The sequence below is a fragment of the Chelonia mydas genome, chromosome 8, assembly GCF_015237465.2.
Source record: "Chelonia mydas isolate rCheMyd1 chromosome 8, rCheMyd1.pri.v2, whole genome shotgun sequence".
NCBI lineage: Eukaryota > Metazoa > Chordata > Testudines > Cheloniidae > Chelonia > Chelonia mydas.
The window spans coordinates 71,719,896-71,739,938 of record NC_057854.1 but is presented as its reverse complement, the minus strand read 5'-3'; the positions used below and the strand labels follow the sequence as shown (position 1 = coordinate 71,739,938).

General features: G+C 42.0%; 1 protein-coding gene and 1 long non-coding RNA gene across 2 annotated transcripts in view; both read left to right on the top strand.

Moving 5' to 3' along the window:
* RWDD3 (RWD domain containing 3) overlaps positions 1-20,043 on the top strand; it is a 146,862-nt gene that overhangs the window by 76,955 nt on the left and 49,864 nt on the right. The window contains exon 6 of the mRNA XM_043521477.1: positions 3,345-3,478. Coding sequence (XP_043377412.1) covers positions 3,345-3,478 — 134 coding nt within the window. The remainder of the gene's footprint in view (positions 1-3,344; positions 3,479-20,043) is intronic.
* Positions 9,030-17,322, top strand: LOC119566999. The gene is made up of 2 exons (XR_005226623.2): positions 9,030-9,221; positions 12,690-17,322. It is a non-coding gene; the product is annotated as an uncharacterized LOC119566999 (long non-coding RNA).

Sequence of the window (20,043 nt, the reverse complement as noted above, 5' to 3'; positions counted from 1 at the left end):
AGGAGCCTTCCCCCTGAGCACCGGTGGGTGCCCTGGAGCCTCCCCCCAGCACCAGTGGGCACCCCAGAGGTCCCCCCCAGAACCAGCAGGTGTCCCGGAGGCCCCCCCCAGTACCAGCAGGTGCTCCAGAGCCCCCAGCACCAGTGGGCGCCCAAGAGTTCCTCTCAGCACCAGCATGTACACCAGCGGGTGCCCCTGAGGCCCCTCCCCAGCACCAGCGGGTGCCCCAGGCCTCCCCGCCACGAGTACCAGCGGGTTCCACGGAGCCCCCAGCACCAGTGGGCACCCCAGAGCCCCCTGTCCAGAGCAGCAGATCTGCCCCTGGAGCCTCCCAGAGCACCCCAGATTTACTCAGGGGTATTTAGTACAGGTCATAGACAGGTCACAGGCCGTGAATTTTTGTTTATTGCCTGTGACCTGTCCATAACTTTTACTAAAAATGACTAAATCGTAGCCTTAGTGATAAGTGATAGTCAACATGGATTTGTCAAGAAGAAATCATGTCAGACCAATCTAATAGCTTTCTTTGACTGGGTAACAAAGGGATGGGGGGGAAGCAGTAGATGTGGTATATCTTGACTTTAGTAAGCTTGTGATACTGTCTCGCATGACCTTCTTATAAACAAACTGGGGAAATGCAACCTAGATGGAACTACTATAAGGTGGGTAATAACTGGTTGAAAAATAGTTCCCAGAGAATAGTTATCAGTGGTTCACAGTCAAGCTGGAGGAGCATATTTAGTGGGGTCCCGCAGGGACTGGTCCTGGTTCTGTTCAGTGTTTTCATCAATGATTCAGATAATAGCATAGAGAGTAAATGTATACAGTTTGTGGACACTACCAAGCTGGAAGGGGTTGCAAGTGCTTTGGAGTATAGGATTAAAACTCAAAATGATCTAGATAAACTGGAGAAGTAAATAGGATGAAATTCAATAAGGACAAATGCAAAGTACTCCACTTAAGAAGGAACAATCAATTTCACACATACAAAATGGGAAATGATTGCCTAGGAAGGAGTACTGCAGAAAGGGATCTGGGAGTTATAGTGGATCACAAGCTAAATATGGGTCAACAGTAGCACACTGTTGCAAAAAAAAGCAAACATCATTCTGGGATGTATCAGCAGGAGTGTTGTGAGCATGACACAAGAAGTAATTCTTCCACTCTACTCCATGCTGATTAAGCCTCAACTGGAGTATTGTGTCCAGTTCTGGGTGCCACATTTTAGGAAAGATGTGGACAAATTGGAGAAAGTCCAGACGAGAGCAACAAAAATTATTAAAGGGCTAGAAAACATGACCTATGAGGGAAGATTGAAAAAATTGGGTTTGTTTAGTCTGGAGAAGAGAAGACTGAGGGAGGACATGAGAACAGTTTTCAAGTACATAAAATGTTACAAGGAGGAGGAGGAGGAAAAATTGTTCTCCTTAACCTCCAAGGATAGGACAAGAAGCAATGGGCTTAAATTGCAGCAAGGGAGGTTTAGGCTGGACATTAGGAAAAACTTCCTGTCAGGTTAGGTGAGCACAAATTGCCTAGGGAGGCTGTGGAATCTCCATCATTGGAGGGGTTTAAGAACAAGTTACAAAAACACCTTTTATGAATGGGCTAGTTATTACTTAGTCCTACCTTGAGTGCAGGGGACTGAACTAGATGATCTGCTGAGGTCGCTTTCAGCTCTACACATGTAATATTCTATGATCTGAAGCATGGCCATGCAGTGTAACATCTAACAGTGGTACTGGCATAGCCAGGTTTCATATTATCCTGTTTTCATATAGCTTACCAATAGAAGTATATTGTGTCTCTAAAGTGATTCCCCAAATATGATTTTAAGAAACTTGTGCAGCTCAGGTGAGGACAAACTGCTGGTTGAAAATCAGGGCAGGGAATGTTTCATTGACACAAAGATAGAAGCTGATGCTGTGACTGTTCATAGATGTCTGTTTCTGGGGAAAGACAGAGAAGTTCAGTTAGATAAGAAACTGACTGGATCCCTGAAATATTCCCCGTGAACATTTTGGATGGTGAGAATCAAAACAAGTCATTTTTTTAAGTCATCCTGTTTTTCCACATCAGGAATGAACAAATTGTTTGAAGAGGTCCAACCTATAAGCGAGTGGGTGTAGTTACGCCACGAGTGTTAAAGATGGATTTGATAAAAATGTGTTCTTCTTCCCCTCAGGGACTGAAGGTTGTCTACAAGGGCACAGAGATGTATTTACTGGCTGGGAATGAATTCAGCATTTAGGGAATTTGATCTGTCTTGTGACATATGCCATTCCTGGACAAATGACCCATCCAAAGAAACAGTTCATCTGCCAAGGAACTTTACAGATTAGCAGCAATGACTGAATGAGTGTGCAACCGGTACACAAGCTAAGTACTGGCAAAAACTTGAGTTTTCATAAGAGACACAAGCAGAAGGTGGCCACAGTTTAAGCGGAAACATAAATTATGAGAACTGGACTAGTTTAGAGAAAGCCTAATAATATGAAGAGTGAAGAATCTTCATATTATTAGGTAAATGATCAAGTTATGATGAACAGTTAAACAAGCTGCTCATTTAAAAGACTGTGTGTGAGCTGAGAAGTACACAGAAGGTGCTTTGGTTTTGCTTTTCTTCACTGATGGTTTGCTATCAAATAATGTTCTGGATTGTATTGTAACAGTGGGATTTTCAAAAGCATTTAATGTTGGTTTAACTTTGTGTCCACTGAAATAACGTAAAACTTCCATGGATTTCAATGGCGTAGTGTTAGGTCAATATTGAGTGTTTTGAGAATCCCATCCTAAGTGACTTCAGAGCAGTTATTAAAGTAAAAAATTAAGTGAAAAAGAGCTACTGCAAAGCAATAGGGTCTCTGGAAATAGGAGAGTACCATTTCCTTTGGAGGACAAGGGTGTGGCAATATGGGTTACAATACTTTTGGTGGTGGTGTGTAGGCCTCTTGCTTTGGTGCAGGTTTTACTACACTTAGTGCTTTTATGACTAATCTATCCACTTAAAAGTTCAGACTGATTTTGTCATTACACAATTCACCCAGAGTTACACCATTTACTTGTCCTGAACTGCCTGGGCAGTTAGGAATCCAAATCAATAGGACTTCTCCCATCTTAGGTTGGCCCCCTAACAGCATCTATCAACTGTCAGCCTCCCACCTCCACTAACCTTCCCCTACAGTGAAAAGTATCACAGTGATATACTTAACCAAAAGGGAATTTATTAACAAACCACTCAATAGGTTTAACGCAACAAAGGCATGAAGGCTGAACCCAAACCCCAAAACAAGAGTATGCAACAAGAATATAAAGACCATAAACGCAATACTGTATCTGTACAGGAACCAAGGTGAGCACACCGGACCAACCCAGAACCCCGAACTCTCGACCAGGAACCATCGCCAGGAACCCAGAGCCACTGCTCATGAACTCGCCATCAGGAACACCTCTGTCAAGGATAGGATCAGGAATGATGGTAAGTCACACTGGTCTTCTGTCTTCTCCTTCTGTGACCTTCTTCAGTACTAACAGAGCTACCCCTGCTTTCCCCGAGTCCTATAGTACTAAGCAGCTAGCCCTGCTTTCCCCTGATGAGACTAGGGTTGCCAATTTTGGTTGGACGTATTCCTGGAGATTTAATCACATGACATAATCTTTCATTAAAAATTAATCTTTAATACCTGGAGACTCCAGGCCAATCCTGGAAGGCTGGCAACCCTAGATGACACATAAACACAGGCTGCCACTAGGATATAGATTTTCACACTGATTACCTGTCCTTTCCCACTCTTTCTGGTTACTGGGCAAACTTGCCTGCAGTATCCAGTCAGATTACAATATCCGTTACTTACACAACCGCCTAAAGAATTTCAAACACCAACAAAGCTGTGACTGTCAAATCAGGGACAAGTACTTGGAAAAAGGGCACCAAATTGGAACAAAGGGACAACAAGTAGCCTGTCCAAAATGGAGAACAGAGGAGGGTGAGAATAACTAAAATGGTGATTCACTGCTTACAGTGCTGTGTAATATTAAACACCAGAACATTTTAACTGCAGGCAATTTTTACTCTCCAAGAAGTTTATTCTCAATCCCAATTTGGTTGTGGGTGTGGTCCCTCATATGTATCCACCAGTTACTCATGGCACTGCGATTGTTACTAGTCATTACTTCTACCTAAGCAATTATCTTTGATTGGGTAAAGAGGGGGCTCTTTAAATAAAGTGGCCCAATGGGAGCTGCTCTTGCAGCTAGGATTATGGAAGCTTTATGTGTGATGTATATGAGCAGGGGATCCATGTAGTTCCTTGCAAGGAGACTGGTTTGAGAGCTCTTGGATTCTCAGCCAATTTGGAGGAGCAGTTCTGGCCCAATGCCATATAGAGGAGGAGGTGGCAGGATGTGTGTGTGTGTATTTCTTGTAGAGTTTGTAGAAATCACACAGGAAAAGAGACATTGTTTTTTAAAGTAGTAGATTCCTGCAGAAGTGGAGTCCTGTTGAAGAGACACAGGGTATGTCTACACTACGAAATTAGGTCGAATTTATAGAAGTTGGTTTTGTAGAAAGCGTTTTTATACAGTTGATTGTGTGTGTCCCCACACAAATGCTCTAAGTGCATGTAATCGGCGGAGTGTGTCCACAGTACCAAGGCAGCCGTTGACTTCCGGAGCATTGCACTGTGGCTATCCCACAGTTCCCGCAGTCTCCGCCGCCCATTTGAATTCTGGGTAGAAATCCCAGTGCCTGATGGGGCTAAAACATTGTCGCGGGTGGTTCTGGGTACATATCGTCAGGCCCCCGTTCCCTCCCTCCCTCCGTGAAAGCAAGGGCAGACAATCGTTTTGCGCCTTTTTTCTTGAATTACCTGTGCAGACGGCATACCATGGCAAGCATGGAGCCCGCTCAGCTAACCGTCACCGTATGTCTCCTGGGTGCTGGCAGACATGGTACTGCATTGCTACACAGCAGCAGTTTATTGCCTTTTGGCAGCAGACAGTGCAGTATGACTGGTAGCCGTCATCGACGTAGTCCTGGGTGCTCTTTTAACCAGGCGCCTGAGCAAACATGGGAGTGACTCAGCCAGGTCATTTCCCTTGTTTCGTCTCGTGGCGATTCAGTCCCTCACTGTCTTTTAATCTGCAGCTAGCAGAAGATGATGGCCAGTAGTCATACTGCACTGTCTTCTGCCGAGCACCCAGGTGTTGACAATGGCTAGCGGTCATACTGCACAGTCTGCCGCCAGCAAGATGTATAAAGATAGATGAAGTGGCTCAAAACAAGAAATAGACCAGATTTGTTTTGTATTAATTTTCTCCTCCCTCCCTCCCTCTGTGAAATCAACGGCCTGCTAAACCCAGTTTTGAGTTCTATCCTTGAGGGGGTCATTCAATTTTTCTCAAAGCCACCCCCTTTGTTGATTTTTAATTCCCTGTAAGCCAACCCTGTAAGCCATGTCATCAGTCGCCCCTCCCTCCATCAGGGCAACGGCAGACAATCGTTTCGCGCCTTTTTCTGTGCAGACGCCATACCACGGCAAACATGGAGCCTGCTCAGATCACTTTGGCAATTAGGAGCACATTAAATACCACGCGCATTATCCAGCAGTATATGCAGCACCAGAACCTGGCAAAGCGATACTGGGCGAGTAGGCGACATCAGTGCGGTGACGTGAGTGATGAGGACATGGACACAGACTTCTCTCAAAGCACGGGCCCAGGCCATGTGGACATCATGGTGCTAATGGGGCAGGTTCATGTGGTGGAACGCCGATTCTGGGCTCGGGAAACAAGCACAGACTGGTGGGACCGCATAGTGTTGCGGGTCTGGGACGATTCCCAGTGGTTGCGAAACTTTCACATGCGTAAGGGCGCTTTCATGGAACTTTGTGACTTGCTTTCCCCTGCCCTGAGGCGCAAGAATACCAAGATGAGAGCAGCCTTCACAGTTGAGAAGCGAGTGGCAATAGCCCTGTAGAAGCTTGCAACGCCAAACAGCTACCGGTCAGTCGGGAATCAGTTTGGAGTGGGCAAATCTACTGTGGGGGCTGCTGTGGTGCAAGTAGACAACGTAATCAAAGATCTGCTGATATCAAGAGTAGTGACCCTGGGAAATGTGCAGGTCATAGTGGATGGCTTTGCTGCAATGGGATTCCCTAACTGTGGTGGGGCCATAGATGGAACCCATATCCCTATCTTGGCACCGGAACACTAAGCCAGTGAGTACATAAACCGCAAGGGGTACTTTTCAATAGTGCTGCAAGCACTGGTGGATCACAAGGGATGTTTCATCAACATCAACGTGGGATGGCCGGGAAAGGTACATGACGCTCGCATCTTCGGGAACTCTGGTCTGTTTCAAAAGCTGCAAGAAGGGACTTTATTCCCAGACCAGACCAGAAAATAACCTTTGGGGATTTTGAAATGCCTATAGTTATCCTTGGGGACCCAGCCTACCGCTTAATGCCATGGCTCATGAAGCCATATACAGGCAGCCTGGACAGTAGTCAGGAGCTGTTCAACTACAGGCTGAACAAGTGGAGAATGGTGGTAGAATGTGCATTTGGACGTTTAAAAGCACGCTGGTGCAGTTTACTGTCTTGGTTAGACCTCAGCGAAACCAATATTCCCACTGGTATTACTGCTTGCTGTGCGTTCCACAATATCTGTGAGAGTAAGGGGGAGACGTTTATGGTGGGGTGGGAGGTTGAGGCAAATCACCTGGCTGCTGGTTACGCACAGCCAGACACCAGGGCAGTTAGAAGAGCACAGGAGGGTGCGGTGCGCATCAGAGAAGCTTTGAAAACCAGTTTCGTGACTGGACAGGCTACGGTGTGAAAGTTCTGTTTGTTTCTCCTTGATGAAACCCCCCGCCCGTTGGTTCACTCTACTTCCCTGTAAGCTAACCATCCTCTCCTCCTCCCTTCGATCACCACTTGCAGAGGCAATAAAGTCATTGTTGCTTCACATTCATGCATTCTTTATTCATTCATCACACAAATAGGGGGATAACTACCAAGGTAGCCCAGGACGGGTGGTGGAGGAGGGAAGCACCAGGAGGGATGGTGGAGGAGGGAAGGACAAGGCCACACAGCAGTTTAAAAGTTTAAAACTTTAAAACTTATTGAATGTCAGCCTTCTGTTGCTTGGGCAATTCTCTGGGGTGGAGTGGCTGGGTGGCTGGAGGCCCCCCCACTGCGTTTTTGGCCGTCTGGGTGAGGAGGCTATGGAACTTGGGGAGGAGGGCGGTTGGTTACACAGGGGCTGTAACGGCGGTCTGTGCTCCTGCTGCCTTTCCTGCAGCTCAACCATACGCTGGAGCATATTGATTTGATCCTCCAGCAGCCTCAGCATTGCATCCTGCCTCCTCTCATCACGCTGCCGCCACCTTTCAGCTTCAGCTATCTCTTCAGCCCGCCACTTAGTCTCTTCAGCCCACCACCTCTCCTCCTGGTCATTTTGTGCTTTCCTGCACTCTGACATTGTCTGCCTCCACGCATTCGTCTGTGCTGTGTCAGTGTGGGAGGACAGCATGAGCTAAGAGAACATTTCATCACAAGTGCGTTTTTTTCACCTTCTAATCTTCGCTAGCCTCTGGGAAGGAGAAGATCCTGTGATTCTTGAAACACATGCAGCTGGTGGAGAGAAAAAAAGGGACAGTGGTATTTAAAAAGACAGACACATTTTCTAGAACAATGGGTACACTCTTTCGCGGTAAACCTTGCTGTTAACATTACATACATAGCACATGTGCTTTCGTTACAAGGTCTCATTTTGCCTCCCCCCAGCGCGTGGCTAGCCCCTCTACCCTCCCCGTGGCTAACAGCGGGGAACATTTCTGTTCAGCCACAGGCAAACAGCCCAGCAGGAAAAAGCACCCTATTTCAACCAGGTGACCATGAATGATATCGCTCTCCTGAGGATAATACAGAGAGATAAAGAACGGATGTTGTTTGAACGCCAGCAAACATACACTGCAATGCTTTGTTCTACAATGATTCCCGAGTACTTGCTACTGGTCTGGAGTGTTCTACCATGGTGGATGGAATAAGGCTGCCCTCCCCAGAAACCTTTTGCAAAGGCTTTGGGAGTATATCCAGGAGAACCACAAATGCCAGGGCAAATTAATCATTAAACATGCTTGCTTTTAAACCATGTATAGTATTTTAAAAGGTATACTCACCAGAGGTCCCTTCTCCGCCTGGTGGGTCCAGGAGGCAGCCTTGGGTGGGTTCGGGGGGTACTGGCTCCAGGTCCAGGGTGAGAAACAGTTCCTGGCTGTCGGAAAAAATGGTTTCTCCGCTTGCTTGCTGTGCGCTATCTACAACCTCATCATCATCATCTTCCTCGTCCCCAAAACCTGCTTCCGTGTTGCCTCCATCTCCATTGAAGGAGTCAAACAACACGGCTGGGGTAGTGGTAGCTGAACCCCCTAAAATGGCATGCAGCTCATCATAGAAGCGGCATGTTTGGGGTTCGGACCCGGAGTGGCTGTTCGCCTCTCTGGTTTTCTGGTAGACTTGCCTCAGCTCCTTAAGTTTCACGCGGCACTGCTTCGGGTCCCTGTGATGGCCTCTGTCCTTCATGCCCTGGGAGATTTTGACAAATGTTCTGGCATTTTGAAAACTGGAACGGAGTTCTGATAGCACAGATTCCTCTCCCCATACAGCGATCAGATCCCGTACCTTCTGTTCAGTCCATGCTGGAGCTCTTTTGTGACTCTGGGACTCCATCATGGTTACCTCTGCTGAAGAGCTCTGCATGGTCACCTGCAGCTTGCCACGCTGGTCAAACAGGAAATTGAAATTCAAAAGTTTGCGGCCCTTTTCCTGTCTACCTGGCCAGTGCATCTGAGTTGAGAGTCCTGTCCAGAGCGATGACAATGGAGCACTATGGGATAGCTTCCGGAGGCCAATACCGTCTACTTGCATCCACAGTACCCCAAATTCGACCCAGCAAGGCCGATTTCAGCGCTAATCCCCTTGTCAGGGGTGGAGTAAGGAAATCGATTTTAAGAGCCCTTTAAGTCGAAAAAAAGGGCTTCGACGTGTGGACGGGTGCAGGGTCAAATCGATTTAACGCTGCTAAATTCGACCTCAACTCCTAGTGTAGACCAGGGCACAGACAGGATTTGGGGGCAGAGGAGCAGCAGAACTGGCAACACTGGAGCAGGACAAAAAGTAACACTGTGGCAGGATCCAGGAGTTGGATGCACTATAAAGGTAAATTACCTCTATAAGTTCTGTTTATTTTGTTTATGTTTGTTGGGAATGGGGTGTATGTGTGAAATCAGAGAGGAGAAAAAAATGGAGAGATGAGACACAAAGGGACAGAGGGAGATGCAGGAAAAAAATTTCAAAAGTTGGTTTCTCCAAAGGATCAGAGAATTCCTCATTATGAGTCTAATGTTCAACACAGTTTTGTGGGCAAATGCCTCCTGACATGTCCCTGCCCGCTTCTTGCCCCCTTCCACCTCCATGTTGTCTAGGTGGCTGCAATGCTCACCTTGAGCAGCATTTCTAATGCCTCAGGGTGGAACTTCTGCGCATTGCTCCCCAAGCCCTGCAAAACCAATAGGATTCTTTCCCTGTCTGAATTAAGCAATGGGGAATTTGAGCTCCAATTTTTATTTCTGAGCCAGGGCTCCTATCTTTGAGTCATGCTTCAACAAACACTCAATTAAAAGAAAAAAAGATAGCTGATGGAATCTGCCCTATCACAGCATAGTAGAAAATAGCACAGGGAATGTTTACCGAGTACAGCTCCTCCTCTGTAGTACTAGGGGCATGTGGGAGATTTGTGAGCCAGTTTGGCCTATGGCAGATCAAAACTTAAATCAGAGGTTAAACTTCTGCATTTTTATCATCAGCTGCTAGAAACTTGCCTAGCCTCATGAAGATTAACTAAATAGAGTACACAAAGGAAGAAGCTTCTCTGGAGGCAGATATGCCCAAGGGTAATATTTTTGGCATTATTCTTTCCAAATGAGAAGTCAGAATTGCTTTTATTAAATACTCACAGCTCATGGCTGTGATCTAAAAAAAAAAAATCACATTTATTTTCCTGAATACAGAGGTAATCAGAATTCAGTCAAGTGGCATGACTCTGTGAGTCCTGACATCAAAGGGCAGTACTATTTGATTGATATCAGTCAGATGGCAATATTGTTTGAAGAAATGTAGTCAGAAGACTGGCAATTTAAAGGCTGTAAAAAGTTACAGGAGATGTGAGTGCAGTGTTCCATACTGATTTCCAGTGTACAAGACTGTGTATTAGAGAATTGGCAGTAACATGGCAATCTTGTCTCTCAGACACATACATTCTTTCAAAGGACAGAGAGGAAGAAAATCTAGCTCAGTTTCCAGGCGAGCTATTCAGTGAGGCATTAAAAGTACAGTAGTAAATAATTTTTTCATTGTTTATGTTATAGGCTACGTAAGATTGGGTTGCACATTTTGGTTAAAAATTTATAGCACATAATACTACTGAACGTTAATAAGCAACACAGAAGTTTTTTCCTTGGTAAAGGTTTATTTGTAGAAGTGTATTGATTGAAGTTCCTGCATATAGAGAATTTTAGAACGACTCTGTTACATCTTTCTGACAAATATCAAGAATTGGCTCTATAGATACAGTAATTTTTCTTCTGTTTCCAACCTAGGAGGCCTTTTAAAGTATAAATAATGGTGCCCTGTCTCTTAAGTATAAACAGTTCTTCTGTTTAATATGTTACATCTCAGAAACAGCGCTGTTCTACATAATCTTTATTCCCTACAGGTTTAAAAACGATGCCAAAAACAAACAAACAAAAACGTACCTAATGGATTAGAACCCTCTAAGCAGAGCAGGGCAAACAGAAATTGTTACAATTTATTTTAAAACTTTTTACGTCTGGCAAAATGTACCAATATTCCATCAAAAAGATTAGAAAATTTAAAAAAAAAGTAAGCTGCACAAATAAGATATTATTACAAAAAGTTGGCAGAATAGCTGAGAAGTAATGGAAGATAGAAAGGCATAAGATGCTGGGGAAAGAGTAAATGGTTGTTTTAGAAAAATTCATTGATACGGCTTGAGGTAGGAACGCAAAACCGAATTGTAGGTTGTAAACACTGATGTTCAGTGTACTGATTTGGGAGGCAAAAGCACAGAAATTTCTGAAGGAATTCAAATTATATGGTGTTCCTGCTACTTAAATAAGGGAGATACCTAATAAGAGCACAGTGCTGAGATAGTTTAACTAAAAGCTTTGATTAATAGGCATCAGTCTCCTTGACTAGCTATTTCATCTTTCTAATTATATGTATTTGAGACCAGCATGTAACCTTCCACTTTAGCCATGGATTGCTCAGATGTACAGTAGATTGTTAATTCAAACCGAGCCACAAATAGGTACATTTTGTTTTAGTTGTGTGTGTACATATTACTAGAAGAATACTTCCTAAAGATTGTACAGTAGCTTCCTGCAGTCTTAGTTTGAGAAATTTATTCAGTCTTAAAAAAATTGTCTCATGCTCTTATATGTCAGTTTCACAACATTTATGGAAATTTCATTTAAGTAATTAAAGATCAGCATGAGCCACAAAAGTGGTTAGTGATTCTGGGTGTCTCACTTTTTGGGTGCCCAACTTGAGACACCTTAAAAGGGGATGAATATTCAGAAATGGCTCAACAGCTACCCTCTGAAAGTCCCCTTTAAGGTGTCTGCAGTCATTTTTGAAAATTTCTGTTGTGTTTTATTGTTGTTACCTTAAGTAGGGTTGTGTGAAATGGTTTAGATAAAATAAGAATTGACCTACGTTTTCATCCCAAACTGAAAGTGAACCCTTTTGTGAGATTCAAAGAAGTTCAGATAACTTTGAAATATTGTTTATTAATAATAATACTGAGCTCTTACATTTAGCTAACCACTCAAAATTTGAGTATTTAATTTGATCCTACTTCTAATGTTTTTGAAATTCACTCTTTATAAAGTGCAATATCTTGATGGAATATAGCCTTGTAGGGCCTGATCCTGTAAAATATGGATGACCTTGGGAAGTGCTGAACACCCTCAACTCCCATTGGCTTTGATGAGTTTTGAAGACACTGAGTAATTCTCAAGATGGGGCATGTTTTGTTCTTATTCAAATATGCTCTTCATTAGGGGACATGAGGGCAGCAAGGTGGCACAGTGTTCGGGCACTGAACTGGTAGTCCTTTACGTTCCTTGGACAAGTCATTTTAACTGCTCTGTATCTCAGTTTCCCTCACCAGTGATCAGGAAGAGGGGAAAGCATTATATAAATACTACTATTTGTTGTTCAAGACAGCTGCACATTTACCTGTCCAGATCTGAAAGTCGGAATTTGAACTACAAGAAAATTTTAGTGGAAATCACTGCAGTTTTAGATAGATTACTGAAGCACAGTCTGAAGTGAAGGTGAGAGGGGGCATTTTAACAACGTCTAAAAGCTTTCTAGAAGTTTGTATGATTTTCTGTGGGAGTTTAGGGCATTCATATGTTCCCCCCTCCCCAGATTATTAGTGAGCTTTGCTGCCAGATTTCCATTTTGGAATTTTAGAAAAACTTTTCCGATAAAAATTAGATATTTCAAACTGGGAAGGTTCAAACATTTGTACATCTTGAATTTTTATAAAATATTATCAGATCTGCTTGACCTTTGCTTATATTTACATGCTTATCTTAGCAGGACTCTGAGAGTATGTACAACTGTATCCAGGAGGAGCCATTGGCCTACCTGCACGCCGGACAGTGATAAAGTGCTGGGCCCATGCACAAGTCTGAGCCACAATCCTGGCTCCAATAAAATCTATCGGAGTGTTGCTATTGACTTCAGTGGGGTCAGGATTTTGGCCCTGGGAAGGAGAAAGTGGGCATAAACTCATTTTAAGATTGCTGTAGGATACATGGAGGATGCTCTTTTTCAATCTTGACTGTATTATACTCAATGGACCAGATTTAGATGGCCTGCTATTTGACCCCAGTGCAGCCCAAGAGCAAGGGGACCACAACAGCCATCTCTGTAGCTCCTAGATTTTCAGACTGCTGGGCACCAGTCCAGTACCATTGAACAATTTTGAGCATAAAGGTCAAAAGACCTTTGTATACAAGGTCTATTGCGACAAAGAAAGGAGTGGGAGTAACATAAGAATTAAAAAAAAAAATTGTTTAAAGGTTGTATCATATTCTGTTACTACTGTTTGAGAAAAGTAAGTCATCCTGTAATTAACTAATACATTGTATTGCTTATACAAAACTTTGCCAGTTCCTGGCTCTTCAGTGCTGAACCTTGCAAACATGCCATTCTCTTAATGCAGTTTTTTGCATGAGAAGATAGACGCATTAACATGAATGTTTAGTTTGGCAAAATGACTGCCTTCACTGTAAAAAGAGATTAATTAGTATAGCAAAAACAAATTAGGATTGTCGTAATGTACACCTGATTAGTATCTCTTCAGTAACAATTAGATGCTGGTAAACTTGTTAACCTGAAGTTTTGTGCATCCTCTCTCTCTCTCTCTCTCTTTATTGAAAGAAGTAGAGTTTGGAAACTCCTGTGGATATCTCAGTGTAGTTTTCTTGCCAACAAGCTGGGGGATGCAGGCTGACATGCAGCCTGTTTCTAATAGCACACACACTGTTTCTTTATTTAGAGCCTCTTTACCAGTATCAATTAAACCCCAGTTAAATTTGACACATCTTAACCTTGCGTTGGATCCAATTCATTGCTACAGCAGAACCCATATGGCACTGAGACAGTTGCAGGCATCAATTCATTGCTTATGTAGAGTTACTGGCTGAATGCCAAGCAGTAATCACTGCTTTTTGTTAATAGACATGTTTGCTTTTGCAGTCATTTCTATACACAGTGCTCTAGATTAATTAGAACAAAATCTGTCATCCATCTAAAAAACAACCAGAACACTCTCTCTGTTTTTTTTTCTTCAGATTTAAAGAGAGAGGAATTCTGGCAAAATAGATGTACTTTATTCTGGAATAACCTATTTTGCTTTGTGGAACATACATTTATTTGTTATTCAGATTTAATAAATAATTAAGTAGAAAGAGAACTAGGAAAAAAGAACTGGAGATCTAAAATATACACATTCCACTCAGAGATTAGTGGATTTCCTCAGAGTGAATTTATGTTAAGTGGGAGATGGTATCCTTCAAAAATTAACATAGCATATGTTTTTCATGAAATAAACAGATTTGTCATTTCATTGAAATATTATGTTTTTTCATACGATATCCACTCAAATCATTAGTGTGCATATGGAGATCACATGCCAAGATTGTATAATCATCCTTGAGGTTTTAAAGTGGGTTCTTCCATATCCTTTTGAATAATGCCTATTTATCTATTTGAAATTACATCAACATTAATGGACAGGTATGTAAACAGCTTTTGCAAAATATTTCCTATGTTACTGATACCAAATTTTAGAGCAGATATGACTGTCATGATTAAATACCATTCTTTCCGTCCTGTGTGTGAATAATCAGCACATGATTGGTGTTGCCAATTGTTCTCTAAACCATTCTGGCTTCTTGACTGCTGCTTTCAGACCACTTTATTTTAAATCTACTGTGGTGGACACTCACTTTTCACAGAAAAAACTTTAAAGTATATTGTAGTATTACATTTATTATGCAATATGTTTTGTACTCAACTTAGTTTCATTAGTACTAGAGTATTTTACAAGAATAAAATAGTGCCACAATGGTGACGTCGTACAATCTATTTGCGTCCCCAGGTTATTACACTGGTGCCCATCACCCTGGTATCGGAAGACCCCATATTTTTGAGACAATGAATTGGTTTGTCATGTGTTGATTTTTAATATGGCTATGAAGAAATTGCTATAGTATTTTTCTTTTCCACTCATTTGTCTACATTCATAGCAAATTATTTTGATACAAATGTCTTGGTGTTGTTCGAGGATCAGTTAGATAACATTTTAGAATGTTTGTTTTCTCAGGCGCTTTTGAATTAAACCCTCCCTCTGCTTGCACACTTGAAAACAGGACAACAGACATGGCGCCTGATTCAAAGCCCACTGGAGCCAATGGGAATCTTTTCATCTACTTCAATGGACTTTGGATCAGGCCCACTATTCTGGAATTTTAGTATTGCCTTCCCAAAAGTACATTAGACTAGTGATTCTCAAAGCTGGTCCGCCACTTGTTCAGGGAAAGCACCTGGCGGGCTGGACCGGTTTGTTTGCCTGCTGTGTCTGCAGGTTCTGCCAATCGCGGCTCCCACTGGCCACGGTTTGCCGCTCCAGGCCAATGGGGGCTGTGGGAAGCGGCGCAGGCCAAGGGACCAGCTTTGAGGGTCACTGCATTAGACTATTGTTAGTCGAACTGATGGATTTTGAATGGCCGTCCAGCACCCTTTAAAATAATCCACGTCTAACATATTAAAGAAAAATGTATACAGTATTCAATTGTTAATGATTTAGATCAGTTTTCATTTAACAAAATCAGTAAGCTAAGTTTGTAAGCTGTTATGTATTTGTTTATTTTAATGATTTAACTTGACTTGTACTTCAGTATAAGATTTAAATAGAAATCCTTGCCTCTTCCTAAATCTCTGTAATCATGTTACTTGTTATATGTTACGTATAACTTGTTTTTGGATGGAAGAAGAGCGAAAAACTACATTTGCTGGAAGTTAAAATCCTTTTCAAACTTTTTTTTAGTGTTCAGTTTATGTTTTAGTATTCCAATACTGTTGGTCCATTGTTTGGTACTACAGCTTTATCAGCAGAATGTGTGGCAGATGGTTTACATTTGCATTAGCCTTCTGGAAAAGGAATAAGCTACCAACAACATAAGCTGCAGCTTTTCTTTTCAAAATTTATAACAAATTGGTCAGAATGGCATTTAAAAAAACCAACAACCAACATTAGCACCACTATCTCCCATTCCTTTTCTGAAGAGGAATAATGACGCCCACTCCAACACTGTCATTTGCACGTTTTTCACCCAAAATGTTTGTTAAAATGATTTAGGTGTTTCATTTCGCAAAATGACTTTTATAAAAAGACCTTCCTTTTTGCCCCACAGTCACACTTAATTTCATTTGTCACTTGTTACGGAGTGGAGTTATGTGAAACTGGTCTATATTATTTGTTCTAGCCTGTACTGTATAATTTATTACATTAAGAAACCAATAATTTTTAAATTTAATCAGATTTAAGTTTTTAATAAGATTCATTCTCCTATTCACATTTGCTTAATTTAAGGATATTAAATCTGCTTAGGAATGAGCTGCCTCTCAAAGCCTCATATGTCTATTAAAGGATTTTATTCCTGATGTGTTAATAGGATTTAATTATATTAGCCCTATAGTCCAGAGACACATCACAGTTGTTAAACTGATAAAGCAAGCAAACATCATGCTAAAAAAGTAATGGCCAGCCTATGTTTTTAAAAGAATATTAAGGCTTGATCATTTTTACTGTCTCTGTGTTGTGTGGATTTACATCACACTGAAATTTAAAATTTAGAACGCTGAACACAGTGGAAGGTAAACTTCCTTTTCTAAATGCATTTAAAACCAGGTTAACACAGAAATAAACAAGTCCAGTTTAAATACTCTATCTCTAAATTGTTCCTTATCTCTGATTCAAAGAGATTTATTTAAACAAACTTCTGGTTTTCTTTCACCTTTCTTTTGACTGTTGAACTCATGGTTTTGTGTATGAAACAGAGCTGCAGCAAGTTGTTATGAAAACTGAAGATGTTAAATATTGCCTGGATTTCTTTCTTCCCTGTGGCTAATTAGGTTTAATGACAAACAGTGGAGGAAATGGAAAACAATTGCTTGGGGACTGTCTACTGTGGCATGGTGGGGGAGACAAGCAGAGAAGGGAGGCACAGACTGCTGTAGTCTGTAAATCTTGTCAATTTCTCCATCAGCATTATTTGCATCGATCAAAAGTGTTGGCTCTTGTCAAGTTCATATGAAAGCTAAATGTACAGAAGTCAGTGTTTCTGATGGCTGCAGACAATTCTGAGATGGAAAAAACTACAAGATTTGCATAGAATCACAGGGAAGGGGGAAAAAAACCCTAGCAATATGCCATCCAGTTGGATATTTTGCTTCCAAAATTAGGTTGACGCATGTTATGGCACATTTCCACCAGTAATCACAGACATACTGCATATATTTCAGGAAGATTTAGGCCCTGATTTTTCCTCTTATTTATACAGAGCTGGACTTTGAGCCCCACTTTGAGCACATAGCGTGGGCTGCTTTTATTTGGGGAAACTAGAAATGTAAAGGAGGATCTTAGCTCCCCCCCCCCCCCCCCCCCCCCAAAAAAGTAATTTTCTGGCACTTCTCCTTGCCAAGATAGCCTTGAAAATGTAAACTGGTATAAACAGACCTCTATCTTAGGAAGGGACAAACAGCTGGACTCTACTTCTCTAGCAGGAGGTTGGCGAAGAGGAACGGAAGATTTTGCATCAGATTATCATTTTTGTTTTGGCCCCTTTATGCTACTAGAATGAACCAGCAAGCTGGGTGAGGTCAGTTGAGAATTTTGGCAGGATGGGGGGTGGGGTGGGGTTGAGGGGGTGCGTGTAACAGGGTTGTCTGGCCCTGTTCTGGAGGGAAGCCCAGCAGGCAGGTGCTGGGAATTGGCTGATCTAGCTTGAGAATATAAAAAAGGGCCAAAGCACCACGAGAAGTAGGGAACTAAGAGAGAGTTGGGAGCATTCTCTCTTGTGGCTGCAGTTGGTGAGGGTGAGCAGGCTCTGTGGACCCTCAGGCTGGGGATGTTCAGACCCTTTTGTTATCAGAGGGTCCCATAATCTCAGCTGCATTTACTTTTGTGTTGGAATATAAACAGAGCCTTGAGAAAAGGGGCTGAAAATGGAACTGGGTGTGTCTGATTGTTTGTCCCAGGCTGATGATCCCATCCACCAGTATACAGGGGCATAACTGACTCTTGCACCATTACCCACTTCTGCCACAGCAGCTGGGCATGTTGAGGTGGGAGAGATGTAGGACTACAGAGAAAAGCTTAAAAATGTGAACCCTAAAGTCTAAACAGCCAGAAGGTAAACAGAAAGAACCTCACATGTATTATTTGTTTTAAAATTTCATGGTCTTCAAACCAGTCTCATAATTTTAAATACTTGAGATTGACAGTTCTGGTAGTGTGGCTAAAGCATGCTGTGCTCCAGTTGTGCTAAGGGCTAGTTCTCAAGGGAGTGCAGATCAACCCGGAGAATCAAGGGCCACAATTAATTCCTTGACAACCCTATGAGCACCTCAATGAATTTGGGTTTCCCTTTCAACATGGTAATACTGGCTCTGCTTTTATTCCCACATAAATCCTTTGACTTCAGTGATGTTACTCCTGATTTACACCTATGTAAATGAATAGTGTATTGGGACCATGATGTGGCTTTTATGTTAAGAGTTTTATTAAAAATTGATTAAATTGTTAATTCAGGTATGTCATCACTTGCTCGCGAGGTTTTATTTCTGTGTTTATATATGTGTTTGTATATATTCAATATTACATAATTTGCACCGTGAACTCAAGACCTTTAAGTTTGTGCCTGAAGTGTCCACACGGTGGAGTTATAGTGCAGCACTTTGGTGCGCACTGCTATTCACCTCCCCTTACTCCAAACTGTGAGGTAGTGTAGATATGCCTTAAGAACCGATAATGGAAACTGTACTAGCCAGGAGGAATTTAATGGAGTGTGCTTTTCCCTGTTTGTCAGAAACAAAGGAAAGAAAACGCCTATATTAGACTTTTAAGAATAATCACACAGTTCCACCTATGGAATATTCATTCAGCTGTGTTCAGCAACCTATAAATATGCATTGTGAAAGAACAGGAGAAAACTGGGAATATGTCTTCACCATGCCACATGGCACAAGGGAAATCTTCCCTTTAAACCTGCTCTTGTTACATGGAGAAAAGTGGTTCAACATCTAACTTCTGCACATTGCCGTTTTGGCTCCTGGTAATGGTGTTGGTAGTGGAACAACTCACCTTTATTACAGGTTTCTATATGGCACATCCAATTCTGGAATATGATGGAGGATCCGCCTAAGGAAACACTAGTGTGGAAGAAGATTCTAAATTCAGACTTGGGTGCTGTAAGCAATGTTAAAGAATTCATCCATAAAAATGGAGAAGTCTTCATAGGCTGATAAAAAGGCAAAGAGATGACAAGTATGCGAATTGAATTCTAAAGTTTCTGGGTGTGGTACTAATGAAGAGCACATTTATAGATTGAGAAATAATAACAAAGCTTAAAAATTAGTTTCCTTGGCTAGATACAGTGATATAAAATACACTATTGTTTAAATATACTCCCTATGTTTATAAAATCAAAGTCCTGATAGGTGGCAGGAAGCTCTATATGGTTCTCAGAGGCTCATTTGTGTGTATGTCTATACAAGAGAGGGAGGAAGGAGTATGTCAGGTACTTGGCATTGGTGAAGTTCTACCTTTTGATTTTTGTCCTCATTATAAGTGAAAAAAAATGACATGACCCTTTGTTCCTTACGTCACAGAAAGCAGACAAAGGATGTGATTCATTAACATAGAAAAGTTAGAAGGAGATCAAACAGTTGGGAGGGAATATATAATATTTATTAGTATTAAGACTGATGCTGTGTTATTAAGTAACTTTGCTTAAAATGTACTGGACAGAGAATAATAATAAGTATTTAAGGTCTATTGTAAGGAAATAAAATTATATTTGCAAAACTTTATTATTGTTTGAGTTATTAGAAAGTAGAGAGAGAAGGTGGGTGAGGTAATATCTTTTGATGGACCAACGTCTGTTGGTGAGAGAGACAAGCTTTCGAGCCACATGGAGCTCTTTTTCAGGTCTCTATGAAAGGTGCTCCCAGTATCACAGCTAAATGTAAGGTGGAACAGATTGTTAGCAAAAGCAGTTAGCACACATTATAAGGGACCATTCAAGGTAGAGTGGCCTGTTAACACCTCTGCAGTCATAGCACAAAAAGAGGGGGTTAGTGGGTTACAGATTGTTGTAAT